The sequence below is a fragment of the Ochotona princeps genome, chromosome 12 (genome assembly GCF_030435755.1).
Source record: "Ochotona princeps isolate mOchPri1 chromosome 12, mOchPri1.hap1, whole genome shotgun sequence".
Taxonomy (NCBI): Eukaryota; Metazoa; Chordata; class Mammalia; order Lagomorpha; family Ochotonidae; genus Ochotona; species Ochotona princeps.
In genome coordinates, this window is record NC_080843.1 from 9,525,283 (window position 1) to 9,545,408 (window position 20,126).

General features: G+C 46.9%; 1 protein-coding gene across 1 annotated transcript in view; it reads right to left on the reverse strand.

The window, feature by feature from the left end:
• UBAC2 (UBA domain containing 2) overlaps positions 1-20,126 on the reverse strand; it is a 154,987-nt gene that overhangs the window by 2,389 nt on the left and 132,472 nt on the right. The window contains exon 8 of the mRNA XM_012926824.3: positions 13,377-13,499. Coding sequence (XP_012782278.2) covers positions 13,377-13,499 — 123 coding nt within the window. The remainder of the gene's footprint in view (positions 1-13,376; positions 13,500-20,126) is intronic.

Below are 20,126 nucleotides of genomic sequence, written 5' to 3' on the forward strand. Positions count from 1 at the left end.
GGACTGTATGCTTGGTAAATACCTCCAATGAAAGAATCTAAACTGAATTTGAACTATGGAAATGCAATAAGGTGGAGCAATCCACCGTGGGGAGAGGGTTTGGGGAGGGGGAGGGGGAATCCCAGTACATATAAAAATGTGCCACATAATGCAATGCAATTAATGAAAAAAAATTAAAAGGAGGTGTTAGATAAGACTTGCTCACTACCCCACAGCCCATCAGTTTGTACTATTTGAAAGTTGCTTCCTTCAAACCCACCAATAGAAGCCTGCCAACTTGCTCTTTTTAAAAGTTAACAGTTAAACTGACCAGTCATGACCATGGAATTGGCCTAAAATGCATAAAAACCCTGTGCTGTCCAACCTTGGCCCTTCTGCTGCTTCTGCTGCCCCTTCTTCTGCTACTACTGCTGGGTGAGTGATGGCTGACAGCATAGGCTGGCCTGAACAAACCGCCCTTATGCATTTGCATCGACTTCAGACTCCTGATGATTTCTGGGGATCTCAAAATCTGGGTACAACATGTGTATGTAGGTCTAGGTGAGCACGCAGGGAGTGGTGTGTGTGTGTGTGTGTGTAGGCCCAGATGTGCATACAGTGAGTGATACGTGTGTGCAGGCCTAGGTGAGCATGCAGGGACCTCCAGCGACAACCCAAGTCCAGCCCCAGCTTCATCCTCCCTCGGAGCTTGGGAAGGAGCTGAGAGAAGAGGGCCACGGCTGGAAGCGTGCCTTTCATCTCATGATTTCGTGGTAGGAACCATGCCACTGTCATTCAGCTGGGCTGGTCCCAGATAGGGTGGGTGGGACATGAGTACTCAGTGAGCTAAGGTGCAAATCAGGAGGGGGTAACAGCCTTGAGACTTCCACATTCCATGTGTCCAGGTTCAATTCCCAGCTCAGGCTCTTAACTTCAGCATTCCCACTTGGGTTCAAATTAAACAGTCAAGGAAAAACAAAACGTACTGCTAGTGCTTGTGTATGGCCAGCAAGACAAGCAGGGGCGAGGTGACCCGAGGCTGCAAGTGCTTGCTTCGCGGACAGTGAGAACATGGAGAACAGACACCTGCCAGAGTAGCCCGATGGCCCCAGTTCCAGTGTGCCTCCTTCTGACTGCGGGGACAAGGCCCTGGGACTGGAAGGCAACACTGGCTCCACAGACCTGTGGTTAGCAAGCAGGGAGGCACACAGATGCTGCCCGTGCCTTCACAGGAGATGCTAGGGGATGGCAGGGTCGGGGGCAGCAGTTTAGACCCTCAGGGGACAGCGGGGTGGGGTCCCTAACTCTAACGGCTGTGTCCCCACTCTCTAGTTCAGCTACAGGGATGAGAGGCATCAGCTATCACACTGACAGAAGAGCAGGTTCTAGCGCCAGACTCTGTCCTCACTAGACACTTTGGGACGCACTCCTGTCACTTGCTGAGGTGCAGGAGTAAAGTCAGGGCGCAGGCATCTCCCTGGCTGTCAGGAACTATGTGAGGGGTCGGCACAGGGGACCCAGCCACAAGTCTGAGGGCCAGTACCATGCGTCTCAGGCCCTGCACCGAGCCTGAGTGTAGTATCGTTTCTGAAGCCCAGCACTGTGCCTGAGGCCTGGTACTGTGTCTGTGGGCCATGGGCTGTCTGAAAGTTCAGGGCGCATCTGAGTGCCGGGATCACGCCTGTCTGACTTCTACCCATGGTAATCTCTTACCCCCAGGTACTTTGGCACCCATTAGGGCTGTGCTGGCTCGGAGGGGGAAAGAGTAGTGAGTCTTTCGGAAAATCTGGTTTGTGAAAAGGGCTGTCAAATGTGGAAAGTGTGGAAAGCAAAGGAAGCCCAGATCCTGGCAGACACCACATGGAGTGTGTGAGGAGCTGGGCCTCAGGCATCTGAATGTCAGTGTGGGCAAGGGTGGTCTGCAGCGAAGCTACGCCACCAGGACACCGTCCACAATGCATATGTCCTAGGGTGTCATCCAGCCTCCAGTGTCTGCATAGGCCTTTTTCCTGTCAGGCTCGGAGTGACTCTCAGGGCCTTAGAAGCAGCAGGGCAGCAGCCACAGCCAAGATCACTGTGGTAGCGATAGGCTGAACCTCCAGGGTGATCTCAGCTGCTCAAGGGCCTGGCCATCCCTGGGGCGCAGCTGGCACAGGATACAGAAAGAGCTGGGAGAATACAGGAGGGGTGCACTGGAAGGGTGCTGGGATGGCAGAAATGCCCTCCGTGACGCAGGCAGCACCCAATCAAGGCAATCCATGAGCTGACTGGCCTTGTCTGCAGACATTTAAAGATGCCCCATTCCCCCCCGAAATTTCCCAAGAACTCTTCCACATTCCTGCCCCACTTCAGGGCATCACCCAAAGTTCTTGCCTCACAATAGAATGGACTGGAGTTTTGCCTGGTTTCTCGTGGCCAGGCTGAGCAATGCTCACCTTCCAGCCTGCCTGGGAAGCCTGTTGGCTGCTGTGGTCATTGGCCGATGGGGAGCTGGCTGGCTTCTCGAAGTTTCTCCCTCTTACACATCTACTGATTTGTAGAAAACGGAGCCCCCACGCTCAGCTTCCGTCACTGACAAGTGGAAGGCCCAGAGATAATGTGGCTGGTCCTGAGGCAGCAGCCAGTCCCAGCCGGGTTCCCCCTGGACTTCTGCACATGGTGGGACCCCGGCACTCTGCTTTGCTAGCTGTTTTCGTCACAGCCACAGGCACAGGCGTCAGTGACCCCACAAGCCCTGGCGTGACACTGCCCACAGCCTGCTGACCTGGGGCTGAGGAAGGCAGACAGGGAGAGCGCCACCACAGGACACCGTCACCATCAGCTGACAGTGTTCCAGAGAACACGGGAATGTTTTTCCGAGGTGAAGCTTTTCAAAGGGAGACCACAACAAGGGAAAAACCCTACAAAGGCAGAGAGAAATCTGCACCAATTTGTCTTTCCTTCTCTACTTAAAGCAGTAGCAATTTAAGCATCTTGTGGTTGGTGGGATCCATGTCTACCATCTCCAGACACCTGTTGCTGAGGGCACTTCCAGGCCCTACCAGGCTGTCCTGGTCACCACTTGGCCCATTCTCTCCAGTCACAGCAGCAGCCTCCTTGCTAGCTCAGTTCAAAGACTGTGGTTTTCCTTAACTTCCCTTTAGCTATGGGTGTCAACAACAAATGGTTTTGGGGTTCTTACTTCCTAAATTATGATGCGAGCAGAAAGCGATGTCCACCTCGAGTGGCAGCTGTGCAGCCAGCCCCTTCTGGGGGCAGGGTCATACTTGTCCCCTGCCCTGTCCCTCCACATCCCTCCTTGTGCTTATGACCTGTCAGGGCCAGCTGACCCTGACGTGGACACAGGGTCACCTGCAGAACCTCACAGGACTTATTCCCCTGCCTGCTGACCCCGACTCCTCTCAGCCCTGGTTTGCTCTGCAGCTCTTCCCTGAGGGCAGGGCCAGGGACGCAGCAGGTGTCTGGTCCTGAGTCATGACCTGATGGCACCTGGAACACTCAGCACCTTGTCAAAGCTGTGGGCTGCTTGACACCCCCGGGGTGCCCTGCAAGCTCACCCACCAGGTCACCTCGTCAGGAGACATTTCCCACCCCCAGCCTCAGAAAGGTGAGGACTTGGCCTAGAATCACCTTGAAGCCCGTCTCAAGTGAAAACACGCAGTCTGAGAGGGAACCCATGGCCTTCTCGCTGGATTCAGCACGGGTGGAAGCACCATCCACCAGGGAAAGCAGATTCCACGAGAGACCCCAAACTCCACCCTTTCTGCTCCCTGCAATGACAAACACTCAGGTCTATGCCAAAGACATAGTGTGGCCAGTGTTTTTGGAAGCGCAGCATTTTAGTTTAGGTGGGCTGCTTAGAGAGAGTGGCAAGGACAGCCAAGCTGCAGAGAGAGAAGGACTCCTGAAGATTCACTAGTAGCTGAGACTAGAAGTGCCTGTGGGCTTCAAACCACTCCACGAGAGCAGGCAGAATTCTCAAAGGACACAAGGCATGTCTGTGTTAACTGGTAAAGCACCAAGCACTAAGCGGCGCTCTTCTGAGTGTTTCCTGGGCAAAGAAATGACATTTGTGCTAAGGTACTTAGAAACCCCTCCCTGACATCCACAATCCTCCAGGGAAGCCTAATGACATCATTCCCTGTTTAAAATCCTGCTACTTAAGGCCAGCACTGTGGCACAGTGTGTAAAGCCTCCTTCTGCAGTGCTGGCATACCACATGCGTATCAGTTCTGTGCTCCACTTCCAATCTGGCTCCCTGCCAATGTGCCTAAGAAAGCTCAAGCACTTTGCAGTCATGTGGGTGATGCAGATGAAGCTTGGGGGCTCCTCAGTTCAGGCTGGCCCAAGCCTGACTGCTGAGGCCATTTGGGGAATGAACCAGTGGATTGAAGATCTTTCAATCTCTCTGCCCCTACCTCTCTGTAACTTTGCCTTACAAATAAATAAAGAAATCTTAAAAACAAAACAACAGAAATTCTTGCCCCAGTTCTTAGTGCTTGCAGTGTAACTGCTCGAGGCCTCTCCCCCAGGATGCGCCACCAGCCACCTTCCGACCTTACCTGGAAGGCTGTTTCTAAGCTTGGGTAGAATTTACAAAGGGACAAACTGGGTAAGTCCACTTCCTCAGTTTTTTTTTTTTCAATGTGGAAGCAAATGTGACAATTACTATTTGTTGATTTTGAGTATGGGTATATAAAAAACCTGGTAAGAAAAAAATGAAAAAGAAGAAAAATAGAGAAGAGAGAAAGAGGATAATGGCTGTCACTGGCTAATGCCCTGCCTTGATCCATCTCCACCTCCAAGGGCTTCTGAAGCCCTGATGTCTCCACACTGCTTTCCGTCCTGCTGCAGGGAGAGCTGCAATCTCCAGCCACATTGACGTGGTCAGAAACCTGGCCACACAGGTGGGTAGGGAATGTCCAGAAGTCACAGTTGCTTTAGAAGTTCTCTATTCAAAGGCAGGTAGACAGAGGGAGAGAGCTCTCCAATCCCTTGCTTCACTTCTCAAACACCTGCAGCAGCTGGGGACTCAGTCCAAGTCTCTCACACATGTGGTAGGGGACCTAGGTACTTGAATTGTTGCTTGCTGCATCCCAGGTTGCACATTAGCAGGAAGCTAGAATTGGAGTGGAGCCAAACCCAAACCCAGGCTCTCCGAATGGGATGAGGGTGTTCCGGGGAGGCATTCTCATGGCTGTGCCAAATAACCACCCTGTACTTTGCTGAGATTTCTGCCTCAGGAGGAATGAAGCCTCATTTTGAGTAACATGTGACCTATGGGAGAGCATGCTTCTGCACAGCACTTGTATGAGCTTACACCTGCCTCTACCTCCCCTTTTGAACATTTGCTCTCCAGATATGTTTACTTGAAGTGGGAGACATTTGAGCACATCTGATTACTGGAAAGTATATTGGATTGCTTGTGGTTTTGACCTATTCTTTTTTTTTTTTTAAAGATTTTATTGTTATTGGAAAGCTGGATATACAGAGAGGAGGAGAGACAGAGAGGAAGATCTTCCATCCATCCGATGTTTCACTCCCCAAGTGAGCCGCAACGGGCCGGTACGCGCCGATCAGAAGCCGGGAACCTGAAACCTCTTCCAGGTCTCCCACGCGGGTGCAGGGTCCCAAAGCCTTGGGCCGTCCTCGACTGCTTCCCCAGGCCACAAGCAGAGAGCTGGATGGGAAGTGGAGCTGCCGGGATTAGAACCGGCGCCCATATGGGATCCCGGGGCTTTCAAGGCGAGGACTTTAGCCGCTAGGCCATGCCGCCGGGCCCTTGACCTATTCTTTATTCAATACACAGTTCTTTATTCTCTTCCTCTTGGTCTTTGTCTTCCTCTTCTACCTTTTTCTGGGAAACCTGGGTGGGGCTCTTGGTGCCACCAACTTCCCTTTCAGATGTGGAGGCAACGTCCTCCCTCTGGTTTCTGTCCAGCTGCTCTACAGCCTTGCTGCTTCTCCCCCATGCTCCACTGACCACCCTGTTAACAAAGCAGCTGGGGTCTGTGGGTCTGGTTGCAGGGTGGGCTTCCAAAAAACAGGAGGGGCTAAGATAGAGGCCTAGGAGCCTCAGGGTTCCCACTGATGTTGCATCCCTGACCTGGGCCTGCGCCCTTTGTTTCATCATCACAGAAGGCTTTATCTGCTCAGGTCTTATCTAATTCAGACTTCTCTGTCCCCAAACACTGTTTCCTACCACCCAGAGTACCTGCAGCTCTGCAAAGCTGACAGACCTCTGGGTTTTGCTTTCTATGTTTCTCTTCACTCAGAGGAGGTGTAAGTGCCGGCCCTTTGGTTCCTTGAGCTTGCCTTCAGCCATCCTGGCTGTGTTGCTGGCTAAATCAGGGGACTGGGGCACAAAGCACGGCCCAGTGCTCTTCAGCCTTGCCCTAGCTGCCTCCATAAATGGGTTTTCTATGCTTGCTTTCTTGACTTCCCTGAAAATGGCAGTTGGTTTCTTAAGACATTAAACTTACATGACTGTCACTTAAAAGAGAAGTGCACTTAAGATCTATTTAAGTTAAATTAATACATGTTTAATTTAAGCGCAAAAAGTTAACTCAAGTGTCTTGACATGGTGTTAACAAATGATATAGTGTTAACATTATCATGAAGAGACTATACCTTCACTATACACCACTAACCTTTACTGTAAACATCTTGAGGTCAAGATTTAAACCTTTATACCATCCTTATCTTTCACAATCTCTAGCACCCACAACATCACCAAAAACAAAAAATGCGAAGAGTCGATGTAATAAATTACTCTAGAGAGAACCTTGCATCTTTGGTGCCACGGGGGGGGGGGTGCGGGGGGTGGGTCTCTAACTGTCATTTTCAGGGACATCAAGAGACAAAGCATAGGAAACCCATGCATAAGAATGTGCATGTTCCAAGCAATCTGTCATGTCCTCACACCTTCTCACAACACAGAGCCATGAAGGGTGAAGGCTGCTGCAGACGGAGATTGAAGTGCTAACCTCTCTGCTGTCATTTTGGGAGGATCAAGGAAAAATGATTCATCTAGAAAAAACCCCTCCAGACTTCAATTACACACTCACTCTCCTGGTTCTCACCCTTTGACACCTTTCCCCAAAATACCCAAACTAAGAAAGCCCTCACTTTTGAACACCTCATGAGCTGTTAACGGCTGCCTCTGAGGACAATGACTCAGAGGCAATAGAGTCACATAGCAATAAACAGTCATTTCATTTCCACCTGAATCTGGGAGTATTATCTCACTTTTTCACACACTACCATAACAATCTAATATCGAGTTGCTGGACTTCATTTTCTTATCTATAGCGCAAACACCTGTCTGGAAATTTTCTACCAGCAGGATACAGCAACTCTGCCCCAAGGGCACCTGCCAAGCCTGAGGGATTGCTGTCAGGACCAGTGCCAGCCCAGCAGGCCAGGTGGACGAGGGCCGTGACTGTTTCTTCTCGATGTGATTCCCTTCAAAGTGCTCACTGTGGCGTCTGCAAGCCAGAGGGTGGCAGGGGCGTCTGCTCTGGGCTGTATGTGGGAATAGAAAGGGCCAGGATGCCGTTTCACTGCAGAGGCTGGGGCCTGTGTGTCCTGCTGGTGTCTGTCTACACTGGGGACAGGGTCTGGGGGCTACCTCCTGGATGGGGTGGCCAGTTGTGACCTCGATTTGTTTGGGGAGAGAACACCTTAGACTGAAAGAAAGTTCAAAGTGTTATTACAGTGCTCTCAACTCGCTTTTATAGATTGAACACATTTGTATCGGGAGCAATTTCAAACTGGAAGGCTTCAGCATCGTACCGAGGACCCTGGCTTGCCTTCCATTGAGATTCACCAGCTCTTGTTTTTGTCACAATTGATTTCTTCCTTCTGTCTACATATCACACACACACACAACACACACACACACGGCCCACTTGCCTGCAGACTGTTCCTGAGCCCTGTTAAGTGGGCTGCACATGCTGCAGCTTCATGTGTATGCTCTAAGGACAAGAATATTCTTTCTGAACCACAATCAACATAGACACCAAATTCTGGAACATCAGCATATGACTGTCCCTGCCCCGTCCAACTTCATCAACTGATTCTAAACTGGTCTTTCACCAACACGTTACTCCCCCACAGAATCCAGTGCAGGGTCACAAATCATGTTAGGTAGCATGCCTCCCTACATGCTTTAGTACAGCATGAGTTGTGATATAGTTAACTTTTAAAGATTACAAGCCATGCATTTTACAGAAAGGCCTTCCAAGCGGGAAAGGTACACAACATGACCGTTACACATGCCTGCCCTGTCCTCAGGAGGGGGCACACGGCCTCCTTGCCATTACAGGTCATGTGACTTAGTGACTTGGGTTAAGGTGGTGACCAGGTTCTCCCCCGCAGTTACTATTTTCCTTTTTTTTTTTTAAATCCAAACATTTATTTAAAAATTCTAATTTTAACAAATTCAGAAAATTGTAAGAAACCTAGCAAAGATGAGTGGTAACATTCTAGTTTAGCACTCAACATATTCTGAAATATGCCACCACTAAAATCCTAATTGCAAATGTCCTTCTGAAACATAAACGTAAACTGAACACTATACTTTATCAACTCTAATGGCCATACTGATGAAGGATTAACACCATGAACATAACACTATTAAATCTGAGAAACCTCTATTTATGTCACTTCAAGTACAGCTTCAGGGGATAGGGGCAACATGGTTTGGCAATCGTAAAAACAGCAATGAAACCCTAACATTATCTGCACATGGAAATCCTGAATTGGGAAGCCAAAACCCTCTTTGGGCACTCGTGGATTGTAAAGTGTTTGACCTTGGGCACCAAGCGTGTTCTCAAAGCAGGAGCCATGTCCACTCTTCGCAAAAGCTTCATGCCCTTCCCTGCAACCCTGTGAAAAGCTGGAGATGATGAAATTGGGATATTTCTCTTTCCGAAAGCTCTAGATTTCAAAATTGGGCACCTGAGCAGCTCCTTGCTCCCTGTCTTGCCCTCGTGCAACAGCAAGTCTTTATCCTGGGAGACACTCCATCCTGCCACTGCAGCAGCAGGCAGTCTCCCAGGGGCCCCACAGACCCAAGCCCTGCAGCACACACAGCAGGACCTGGAGCCACTGACCAGCAGCAGCAGCAGCAGCAGCAACTACTGCTGCTTCTAAGGGGGCACGCTCTGGTCCTGCTGCTGTTGGGCAGAGGCCCTCTGGAGGGGGTGGCTTGGCTGCTCCTCCTGCTGTTCCTGAGCATCAGGGACATTGGCCATGAGGGAGCACTGGTCAGGCTCTATCTCAATTGGCTCAGACTCCTGCTTAATCTGATGAAGAAGCATCTGTCCTGGTATGGCACTGGGAAAGGAGCCAATTCCAGTACATTCTGCATTCCCTTCCAAAGCATGTCTCACTTTCTCCTGGGTGCTCGGAGCCACTGGGTTATAAGGGTCATTGGAGTCATCAGTGGCCTCTCTTTTCAGTTGAGCAGAGGAGTTGGGTCCATTGAGCAGAGCCACTGGGGTGCCCTCAGAAGAACAGGTGGAGGTGCAGGAGGCAGCGATGCTGGGATACTGTGTCTGGGCGGTCAAAGGGTTTACACCTGAGAGATCATACACAGCGTCTGGATGAAGAGACTTTGCAATTTGTATTCTCTGTCCCTCCAGGGCCAGCAGCCTGGATCTTCTATTTTGAAACCAGCTATCAATTACATATATATTGCATTGCAGTTGTTGGGCCAATTCTTGCCTGGTGGTAAAGTCAGGGTAGGGATTTATTGCAAAATGTCGGTTAAGGAGCTGCAGGCCGTCATTTGAAAATGTATCGCGTGGTTTCATTTTGCCTCTTGCCGGTTGTGTCCCAATGTTGTTGTCACCATCTTCTCCTGCTGGGAAACCACTGGAATCCATTGATGGAGACTTGCTGGGAGACAGAGAGAATGATGAGCTCCTTTCCAAGTCTGTGCTGAGTGAGACTGCTGAGTCCTCTATTTTCCTTTCAACAACTCACATGTGGGAGATTGTGTGAAAGTACAAAAACAGCCTAATCTTCATATATTGATGATTCTTCCCTCTGCTGAACTTCACTATGATGGTTGCAAAACAGTGTTTTTCCAGCGCCAGCACTCCTTCTGAATGAGGTGACATTGAAGCATTTCCTTTCTCCCATGTGCATGTTTAGGACATATTTATTTATTATTAGCACTCAGGGCTCATGGGTTTTCTCCTGCCAAGGGGTTCTGTCATACTGTTGCTCTTATTTCTTGTGATGCTCAAAGATGACATCCCAGATGTGGTTAGTGGGATCCCCTCAGCAGGCTCTGATGGCCTCAGGACAGATCCCAGCAGCTACTGAGCTCTTCTTCCATACCACCTGGCACCAGATGCTTCAGAGTTCTTGTGTCCCTGCTTTGGCCTGGGATCCACTGTAACTCTGGAGTGGCTTGGTTCCTCCTTCCTCACAGCAAGGTGACATGTACTTGTAACATTCACAGGCACACTGTCACAAGCTCTCACATAGACATGCACTCACAGAAGACACACTCTCACATATACTCAGACTTTCAGAGTTGCACACATACACACAACCATACTAAACAGTCGCACACAAAAACTCATATCCACACAGTGACAGATTCAGTTGTACAAACACAGGCACAGTTAGACTCACAGTCACAGACTCACAAATTCACATACACTCTCACAGTTGTACACACACACTCATATACTTTCATTTACATGTACACTCTAACACAGTTGCACATGTACATACTCTCAAATGTACACAGACTGAGAGGCACATGCACACACAGTGTCACAGACTTTCAGACACAGCCACACGGACATACACATTTTCTCAGAGACACATGAACAAACCCAGACTCAAAGTCATACTCAGACACATGCACAGTCACAGACTCAGGTACACAGTTTCATGGACACACAGACAGACTCTTCGTTACACACACATGCCCACATACTCATAAGTCTGTAGTCACAGACTCTCAAACACACACATACATACATACTCTCAGACACACAGTGGCATGCACACAAACTCTCAGAAGCACACTCACTCCCACAGACTCCCAGTCACACACACACATGCATAGGAAGCTCTCAGTTACACACACACACAATCACTCAGAGACTCAGCTGCAGATACACAGTCACAGGCTCTCAAATAGTTGCACACACTTGCATGTCCTCAGAAATACACTCACACATACTCACTGTCACAGATGCTCATACAGTCGCACAGACACACACACGCTCACACACATATGCACAGACTCTCAGGTCACATATACATTCACATATCCTCACACACACACACTCCCACACACATACACTCACTATCAGTCACACATATTCAGCCTCAGGCACATTCACATGCCACACGGACATACACATTTTCTCAGAAACATTCACACTCACACACTGCCACAGAAGCTCAGCTGCCTGCACATACACATATTCTCTCACACAGAGTCATGGCTCAGACATACATTTGCACACATATACTTGCACACCCTCAGACACACTCACATGCACATACACACTCAGAAACACAGGCACAGACACACACTCATACAGACTCTCAGCAATACATTCTCATTCAGTTTCAGACACAACCCCACATACAGATCCTCTCACATACTCAGACATACATGCTCTCCCATAGACAATCATGTGCACACGCATCCATCAAATCTATGATAGTACTGCTATTTCTAATTCAATCCCGTGGAGTGCTTCCCTGCCTACCCTTGTTTTACATTGGTATCCTCCTTTTCCACAGTGAGAGCAACCAATTTCCTCACTTAAAATACACAAGACAAACGTACATCAAACTTACCACATATAAAATATAAATTTATCTATACTCACTCTAGGATAAAAAATAAACCTAGAAAGGAGAGTGTGATTTGTTTTGCAGAGTCTGGCCTCTGGGTGAGACTGGCTAGGACACCCATGTCACCCACTGGAGTGTCTGCTTTTGGTTTGTTATTTTTTTCACTAGCTCAGGCTCCTGCTCCAGCTCTCTGCTAATGCAGACCCGAGGACAGTGATGACAGCTCTAGCAACCAGGCTGCAGCCCCCAGGGGAGAGTTCCTGCCTGCTGTGGCCATTTGGGGAGCTTTTTCTCTCAGCTGCCAAAACAAGAGGGACTAAAAAAGCATCTCCCTTTAGAGATCTTTAGAATGAGGCATACCATGTTCAAAGTCACCAAGGTGAGTTCTGCTTCCCATGTGACTGTGCTATTCATTTGAAATATAGCTGGCTCATTTGTTTCCTCAGTTTTATGCTGATCCCTGTCTCTGACAATTTGCTTTATGAACACATACAGTGAACATGGTTTAGAACTACACAAAAGTAAAATTCACACGAGAGGTAAACTCAGAGAAGGGTCACACCCTCTCCTTCCACTTCCTTCTCCCCTGCTTTGGCGGGCATCAAAGACTTTCAACCCTTTGTGTATATCAAGTGATGGTTGCCCCGGTAACCAGAGGAGGGCAGAGCTTGCTTCAAGCCCGGCCCCAGGCTGCAACCCAGAACAGAAGGCAGAATTCTGGCGGTTGCCTGAGGCAGTGCAATCACTGCCTCCACCAATGAAGGGCCAAAGCAACCCGGTCAGGGGGAGTTTAAAAGCCCCTTGCACCTCTCCTCCTGGCTTCTTCTTCCTCTGTAGCCCTCTCCTTCACATCAGTCCTTCTGCTACATGGGGAAGGGAAGCCTATGACCATGGTTTCCTGGATAAAGGCCATCTAAATTCTTTTTATATATTCAGCTGAGGTGTTCTTTCCCTGGTGCTTGGCGAATCCTACATCAAGTGTAGCAGGTATGACAATAAGCTACCACAGTACCTTGCTGTCCCCCCTTCTCTTGCCGTCCTCAAACTCCTAAGACCCCTGGGCCGGCACTGTGGTGTAGTGGATTAAGTTGCCTCCCACAGCGCTGCATCCTATATAGGTGGTAGCTCTAGCCCAGGTGCTTCTTGCTAATGGGCCTTGGAAAGCAGTGCAAAGAGGCCTAAGTTCCTGTAACTTAGTGGAAGACCCAGAAGAAGCTTCTGGATCTTGGCTTTGGCCTGGCCCAGCCCTGGCTGTTGTGTCCATTTGGGGAGTAAACCAGTGGATAGAAGACTGTTCTCTCTTTATCTCTCCCCACTTCTCTCTCTGTTAACTCTGCCTTTCAAACAAACACAAATCTTAAAACCACAACAAGAACTTCCTAAGATTCACAGTCATCAGTAAAGGACCAAAGTTGCTCTCACTGGCAGCAGTTGGACAGATGTGAAAATCTTTGCATTTATAGGCTTGATTTCTTTCAAAACCAAGCTCTGATTTCTTATTGGCAAAAACCCCTTGAAGCACGAGGTGTGGGTTTAGGATAAGTGATAGGAGCTATTGTTACCTGTTCCTCCGAAACCTCCAGAGGCGGGGATGCTTGCTGTTCAGGACGCCGGCCATCTGGATAATTTACATTTCGCCGCTGACGCAACGGGGGGAACAGACGATTCCAATTGATCATCCCTCCCTACAAAGAGACCAATACAACATCAGAAAACCCAGAAAGGGAAGACACATTCAAAAGCCTGGAGAGGCTTCCTCGTGACACAGCCATACTGCTCTGCTCTGGGCAAGCAATTTGTATCTCAGCACAACACTGTGCCAGCAACAGGCCTGAATCGGCAACCTGCGCAGGTGCGTGGAAGAGAAAGGATGGAGGCAGCAGGGCAGGAGCTCCAGGAGGCAACAGCAGACACTGCCAGCATTCCTCATCTGAGCCCCACACTTTGTCCCTGCTGGCCCCATCCCAATGGAAGAAGTCAGGGAGTGGCAGCTAGTTCACACCAGGCTGCCAGGAAGCAGGAGGCTCCCACTGCAGCTCTTGAACATGTGTTCCTCCTTCTCGCCTCTTATCATCTGAGCATGCGCAGTGGTGGCGGACTATAGACGGAAACATACTAGGTCCAGTGGTAGGCTAGTGTGTCTGGAGCAATCTCACAAACGGGCAAGTGGTTTGGAAGTCGGGATCTGCAGCACACTGTCGAGAGAGGCTCTAGGGAATTGATGATGAAGCCATTTCTTGCCATCTGGAACTGCTGGCAAATCCAGGGTTCAACCTGCACCACACAGTGGGCTCGGAGCCCAGCAAGGCACCAGCGGAAGACGGGCCTGGAATGGAGATGGCTATGTTGGCGGAGCCAGCAAGATGCAGGCAGTCCCTTGGAACCAGGGGGTGGGGGGACCTACAGACAAAGTTGCTGTGGGGGAGGTGCTGACCAAGATGATAAACCCACAGCAGCAGCAAGAGCCAGTAAGCAGGATGGGACCCCTAGGGATGCACACCAGACCCACAGCAAACAATTCTCAAATCAGGAAATCCTAAGTCTCAGACTAAGATAGCTTTCACAGAAGAAAGAATAGGCATTATAAAAACTGGATAGAAAACATCAGGGAACTCCAAGGATCCGGTACTCTCAACAGACAAGCCTAAAAAGTACAAAAAGTGTGCAGTTTGTGAAAAATGTATATAATAATAAAAATGCATGGATTTTAAATCTTTTTTTGCCATAATCAGCTTAACTTTAATTTTCATATTTCAAGAACTTGTTGGAAAAACATAAACAAGCTTAAGAAATATCAGATAAATATTAATCAAAAAAACTGATGTTACTATATTTGTGTCAAATAAGTAAGACAAAATAGGTGTCTACAATAGGAATAAAATTACTATAGCAACCATATATCAATATGTAGTATGCAGAAAGCAAAAATGAAGAATTAGAAATAGGAGTACTCAGCCAAGTAGTTAATTTCCAACATTTAACTAGGTAATTGATAGATCAAGCAAACAAAATATGATGATATAAAATACCAAGAGAAACTATGTACAGTCATATTTAACCTAGAGGACAAATACTGATAAAGTGACTGTGCCCTAGATCTATATGAAGTGTTCACAAATGCCGAAATATAAATATTATACAGAAAATATTTTCTCATTACAATGCAATTAAATAAGAAACCAATCTCAAAATGATAATTAAGACAAAACAAAAATCCACATACTTGGGAGTCAATAGAAAAGACTCGGATAAAATACAGGCATAGTAAGCCCAAAGCAGCAGCCTAGTGGCTGAAGTCCCCGCCTTGCCTGTGGATGGGCTCAGCTCCGGCTGTTGCAGCTACTTGGGAGAGTGAATCAACAGATGGAAGATCTTCCTCTATTTCTCCTTTAATGTCTATATCTGATTTTCTAATAAAAATATAAAAATCTTTAAAAAAATACAGGCATAGGAGAATGAAGATGGCAGAATTGTGTACGGACACAGTGTGAAGCAGAGAGAGCACATTCCAGGAAACAGGAGAGGACAGAACAACAGCAGAGGGGTACCTGGAGACTGACAGACACAGGAAAGCAGCAGACACAACAGCTGGTGTCGCAGTGACAGACACCCCTGTAGCATCCAGCAAGTGGTTATCTGCATTGCACTGGAAGTCAGAACTCCACCATCCACCAGGTGGGAAGGGGCTTTCATCAGGAGCTCAGGAGGTGAATCCAGACAAAGAACTGCCCATCCTGCAGGTCTGTTTGATTTGACGAAGAGCAGAGACAGAGCAGCAGATCCCAGATGGGCAGTACGGGAACAGGGTGGATTTCACAACCCAGTCTGCTCCCTAACGCTGTATCCAGAGCTATTTTGTTTAAGGAAGCAAGGGGAATGGACAGTACTGCGTGTGCACTGAGCTGGAAGAGAACTCACTTCAGGCTCAGTGAACTGCAACAATGTGGCATCCTACAGGTTCCACCCAAGACAGGTCTGAGTAGCCCTCAGACCTGATGGCCAGTAGATCAAGAACTCTAGTGATGACACATCAGGTGCCATTTCGTATGGTATGGCAAAGAATTTAAGATTGCAGGGACAACACTGAGTTGCGCATGCTCACTGAGAGAAATCAGTGATTTCTCACTGAGCTCAGTACACTGCACTGGTCCCACAGGAAAATAATACCGACTATGGCATTGTATGGGTCAAAATAGGTTCGTATGGTCCCCAGACCTAACGGCAAACAGGTTCTGGCAGGATCAGTACCACCAACAACCTAGCTCTATAGGACACCTGGTGTCTCCCTAATCCTGGGACCTGCTCCAACCCGAAGTGGGCGAAAGGTTGCAAAGACAACAGTGCAACCTCGGCAAGGTATCACAGGAGGTGGAGACTGGTGATCCAGGAGCTGGGGCTACAGAGTCCATGGTGAAAATCTAACATAAGAACCCAGACCTGGAACTCACTGGAGGAAGTGGCACAAGTGACTTAAAACAAAGAGCTGTGTACCAACTGCAATAAGTAAAACTGAACTGTAGACCTGTGGGTGACAGAGCTTAGAAACCCGCCCCAAGGAGAAGAATCTGATAACCAGAAGTACAATGACAAAGAGCAAAAGAAGAAACAAAGGCACAATGAATATTACTGAAGACTTGCTGCAAAGGAGCAAAAGCCTTTGTCAACCTCATTGTTAACTGAGGAAGACACTGAGAAAATGGGAGATACAGAATTCATAAAGCAGGCATTCAAGGAATTTAAGGAATATGTCACACATGAAATGAACCAAATGAAAGCTGATAAATCAGAAATGAAGAATATATTGGAGTAAATTAAAAGTACAGTGCAGAGTCCCTAAAATAGAACTAAGGAGGCAGAAGAAAGAATCTCATAATTGGAAGATATTTCCTGTCACTGGGGGAAACAAACAAAAGGATGGAAGCAGAGCTGGATCAGGCTAAAAAAAGTATTTGAGAATTGAAAGACACTATTAAAACGCCAAATGTAAGAGTTATGGGAGTCCCAGAAGGTGCAGAAAGAGAAGCTAGGGTTAAAAACATATTGAATGAAATAATAAGGGAAGATTTCCCTAAACTCAAGAAAGAATTGGGAAACAACATCCAGGAGGGGCACAGAACTCCCAACAGGCTTGACCAAAACCGATCTTCACCACGACACATGATAATCAAGCTCTCTTCAATCGAACATAAGGAAAAGATCCTTAAATGTGCACATGAAAAAATCAATTGACATATAAAGGAATGCCAATTAAACTCACAGGAGACCTCTCACAGCAAACTCCACGGGCCAGAAGAGAATGCAGTGACATATTCCAGATTCTTAAAGCAAAAAATTCTTGGCTCAGGATAATGTACCCAGCAAAACTCTCCTTTGTCTTTGAAAATGAAATAAAATTCTTCGACAGCAAAGAAAAGTTAAAAGGATATGTGTCTTCCAAACCTGCCCTACAAAGGATACTGCAAGATGTTCTCTTGACAGAGAAGAGGAATAGTACCCACCAAAACCAAAGGCAAATGTGAAGAACATCCCAGTAAAATAACAACAGAAGACTAAATCAATGAACAACCCATTGCTAAAATGACAGGACCAAATTACCACCCATATATTAACCCTGAATGTAAATGCCTTAAACTCATCAATCAAACACTATAGATTAGTAGACTGGATGAAAAAAACAAAACCCATCTATTTGTTGCCTACAGGAGACACATTTCACTAACAAAGATCAGCGGAAACTATATCTCTTGGATTTTGATTTTTTTGTTAGTTTTATCTCTTCAAAACACTTTCTTTTGATTAAATTCTTCAATGACTCATAGATCATACAGTAGCATCGTTTTCTTCAAGAAGGTTCTTGATTTTTTTTTTTCATTTCTTCAGCGACACATTGGTCATTCAGTAGCATGTTATTTAACTTCATGGCGTTGTTAATTTTTTTTTTCTTCCTCTTGCTGATTTTTTATTGTGGTTTTTCATTTAAGGGGATGTACAGTAACTGTGTAATGAAGATTATCATATCTAGCAGCATGTTATTTAACTTCATGGTGCTTTTAATTTCTGTTTTTGTTCCTGTTGTTGATTTTACGTTGTGGCTTTTCATTTAAGGGGATGTACAGTAACTGTATAATGGAGACTATCATATCCAGATGTGAGGATACAATGCAGTACGCATCTCTACTTCCAGACAAAGATGGACTCTCAATGAAACTGTTCAATATATCTTAACAATAGGATGTTGGACTGTGTGCCATTGTCCATGCCCACAAGGATGGACATATGACTGTGTATGAAGAACTAAACTTTAGTAATGATATAGGGGAACTCAGTGAGGGGGGAGGGAAATGGGCAGGGGATAAGGGAAATCTCAGGGCCTATGGAATAGTATCATAAAATATTAATAAACAGTAAAAAAAAAGAATACAGGCATAGTCTTACAGCACAGTAGCTAAGTTGTTGCCTGTGGCACTGGCATCCAGTATCAAGCACTGGTCCCATCCTGGCTGCTCCACTTCTGATCCAGCTCACTGTTGATGAGCCTGGGAGAACAGCAGAGGATGGCTCAAGTATTTGGACCACCGCCACCCATGTGGGAGACAAGGATGGAACTTCTGGTTCCTGCCTCTGGCTTGGCCCCATCAGGCTGTTGCAACCTTTCTGGAAATGAACTAGCAGATGGAAGAACTTTTTGTCTCTCCCTCTGTTCCTGTCAGTCTGCCTTTCAAATAAATAAAATAAGCCTTAAAATGAAACAGTACAAAGAATACAGATAAACAAATACTTATGATTTTTTTAAAAAAAGGAATAAAATTAGGAGATACTAAGAGTGAATATTAGACCATTTCCTAAGAAAGTTTGTGGGCCACAACTAATTAGCAATATAAGTTCTGAATATTGAACTTTAACACGGAGAAATGAACGCTAAAAACCATTGTTAAGTACAATTAACTTAAGCCATAGATAGGGGCTGGCGCAGCGGCATTGCATGTTAATGCTCTACCTGCAAACGCCAGGATCCCATGTGGGCGCCAGTTCATGTCCCAGCTGTTTCCATCCATCCAGCTTTCTTCTTAGGGCCTGGGAAAGCAGTCTAGAATGGCCCAAGGTCTTGGGACCCTACACCCACATGGGAGACCCAGCAGACCATCTTGGTTCCTGGATTGGGATGGGCTGAGCTCTGTTTGTTGTGGCCTCTCCCTGTTTCTAAATAAGCCTTCCAAATAAAATCAATATATCTTAAAAAAAGTCAATTGAATAAATGTGACAATGTTGATGGCACAGAAGCATGAATAATTAATGTTAAGGATAACACACAATGAATAAATGGCAGACTTAAAAATCATAAAAGTGTTTCTAACTATAGTTTTCATGGAATAATTTCCTGGAAAAATATAAAGTTACTATAAAACTTGCTCATCAATAAGCAGAAATTGATGGTCAATTTTTAAAACTGCTCAGGAATATCTACTAAAACCCAACAAATATGTATGACTCAACAAGTCTACTCTGAGATAACAAAAACAAGCATACACTGACCACAGACAAAGACCAGAGTATTCTGAGCAATACCAGCTGAGATGTACATTTGGCTTTACTCCTGACAGAACTAGGAATACGACTTGACAAACTTTAATGTCAGCCATGAAGTAACAAGAAGTCATGCAGAATGAGAACAAAACCCAAACCAGAATCAACATCTTACTTATAGGCGGAAAGGGGGAAGCAAAACTCATTATTCATTATGACTGTCCACCTAGAAAACCTGCGTGTCTATAAGGCATGAGAACTAATGCTTTAGAAAATAGTACTATTTACAAACAGGAAGGTTTACAGGGTTCAGCAATTCAACCTAACCAGAGATCGGCAGGATCTCTATGGAGGAAATGACACACTCAAACGAACAACACTGCTGAGTGTTACATGAGCGGCGCCCGGGGAAGGCGCATTCCCATGACGCCCACTGGCCCTGTCAATGTCAACCTGTACCAGAGACATCTGGGTGGCTCCCCACTGTTGTATTCTCTTTCCTTTAAAAATAGGTTTATTTCCTCCTTTGGGACACATGGCTGCCGTCTTAGCTTCCTGTCACCTGGCCCAGGCTGTGTAACGGAATCTGAGCAGAAGGGGTAAGCAAGAGCCAGGAAAGCCCCCCCAGGGGCAAGGGCACACCCTTCCCGGCTGAGGGAATGGCTGGTACTCTGGAGGAAGTCACAGCAAGACAAAAGAAGCATCAGGATGTTGTCCCATCAGTCTGGGGTTGTCTAACACTTCAGATGTGTTCAAGTTTGTGTCCTTTATTGTTACTTGCCGTCATA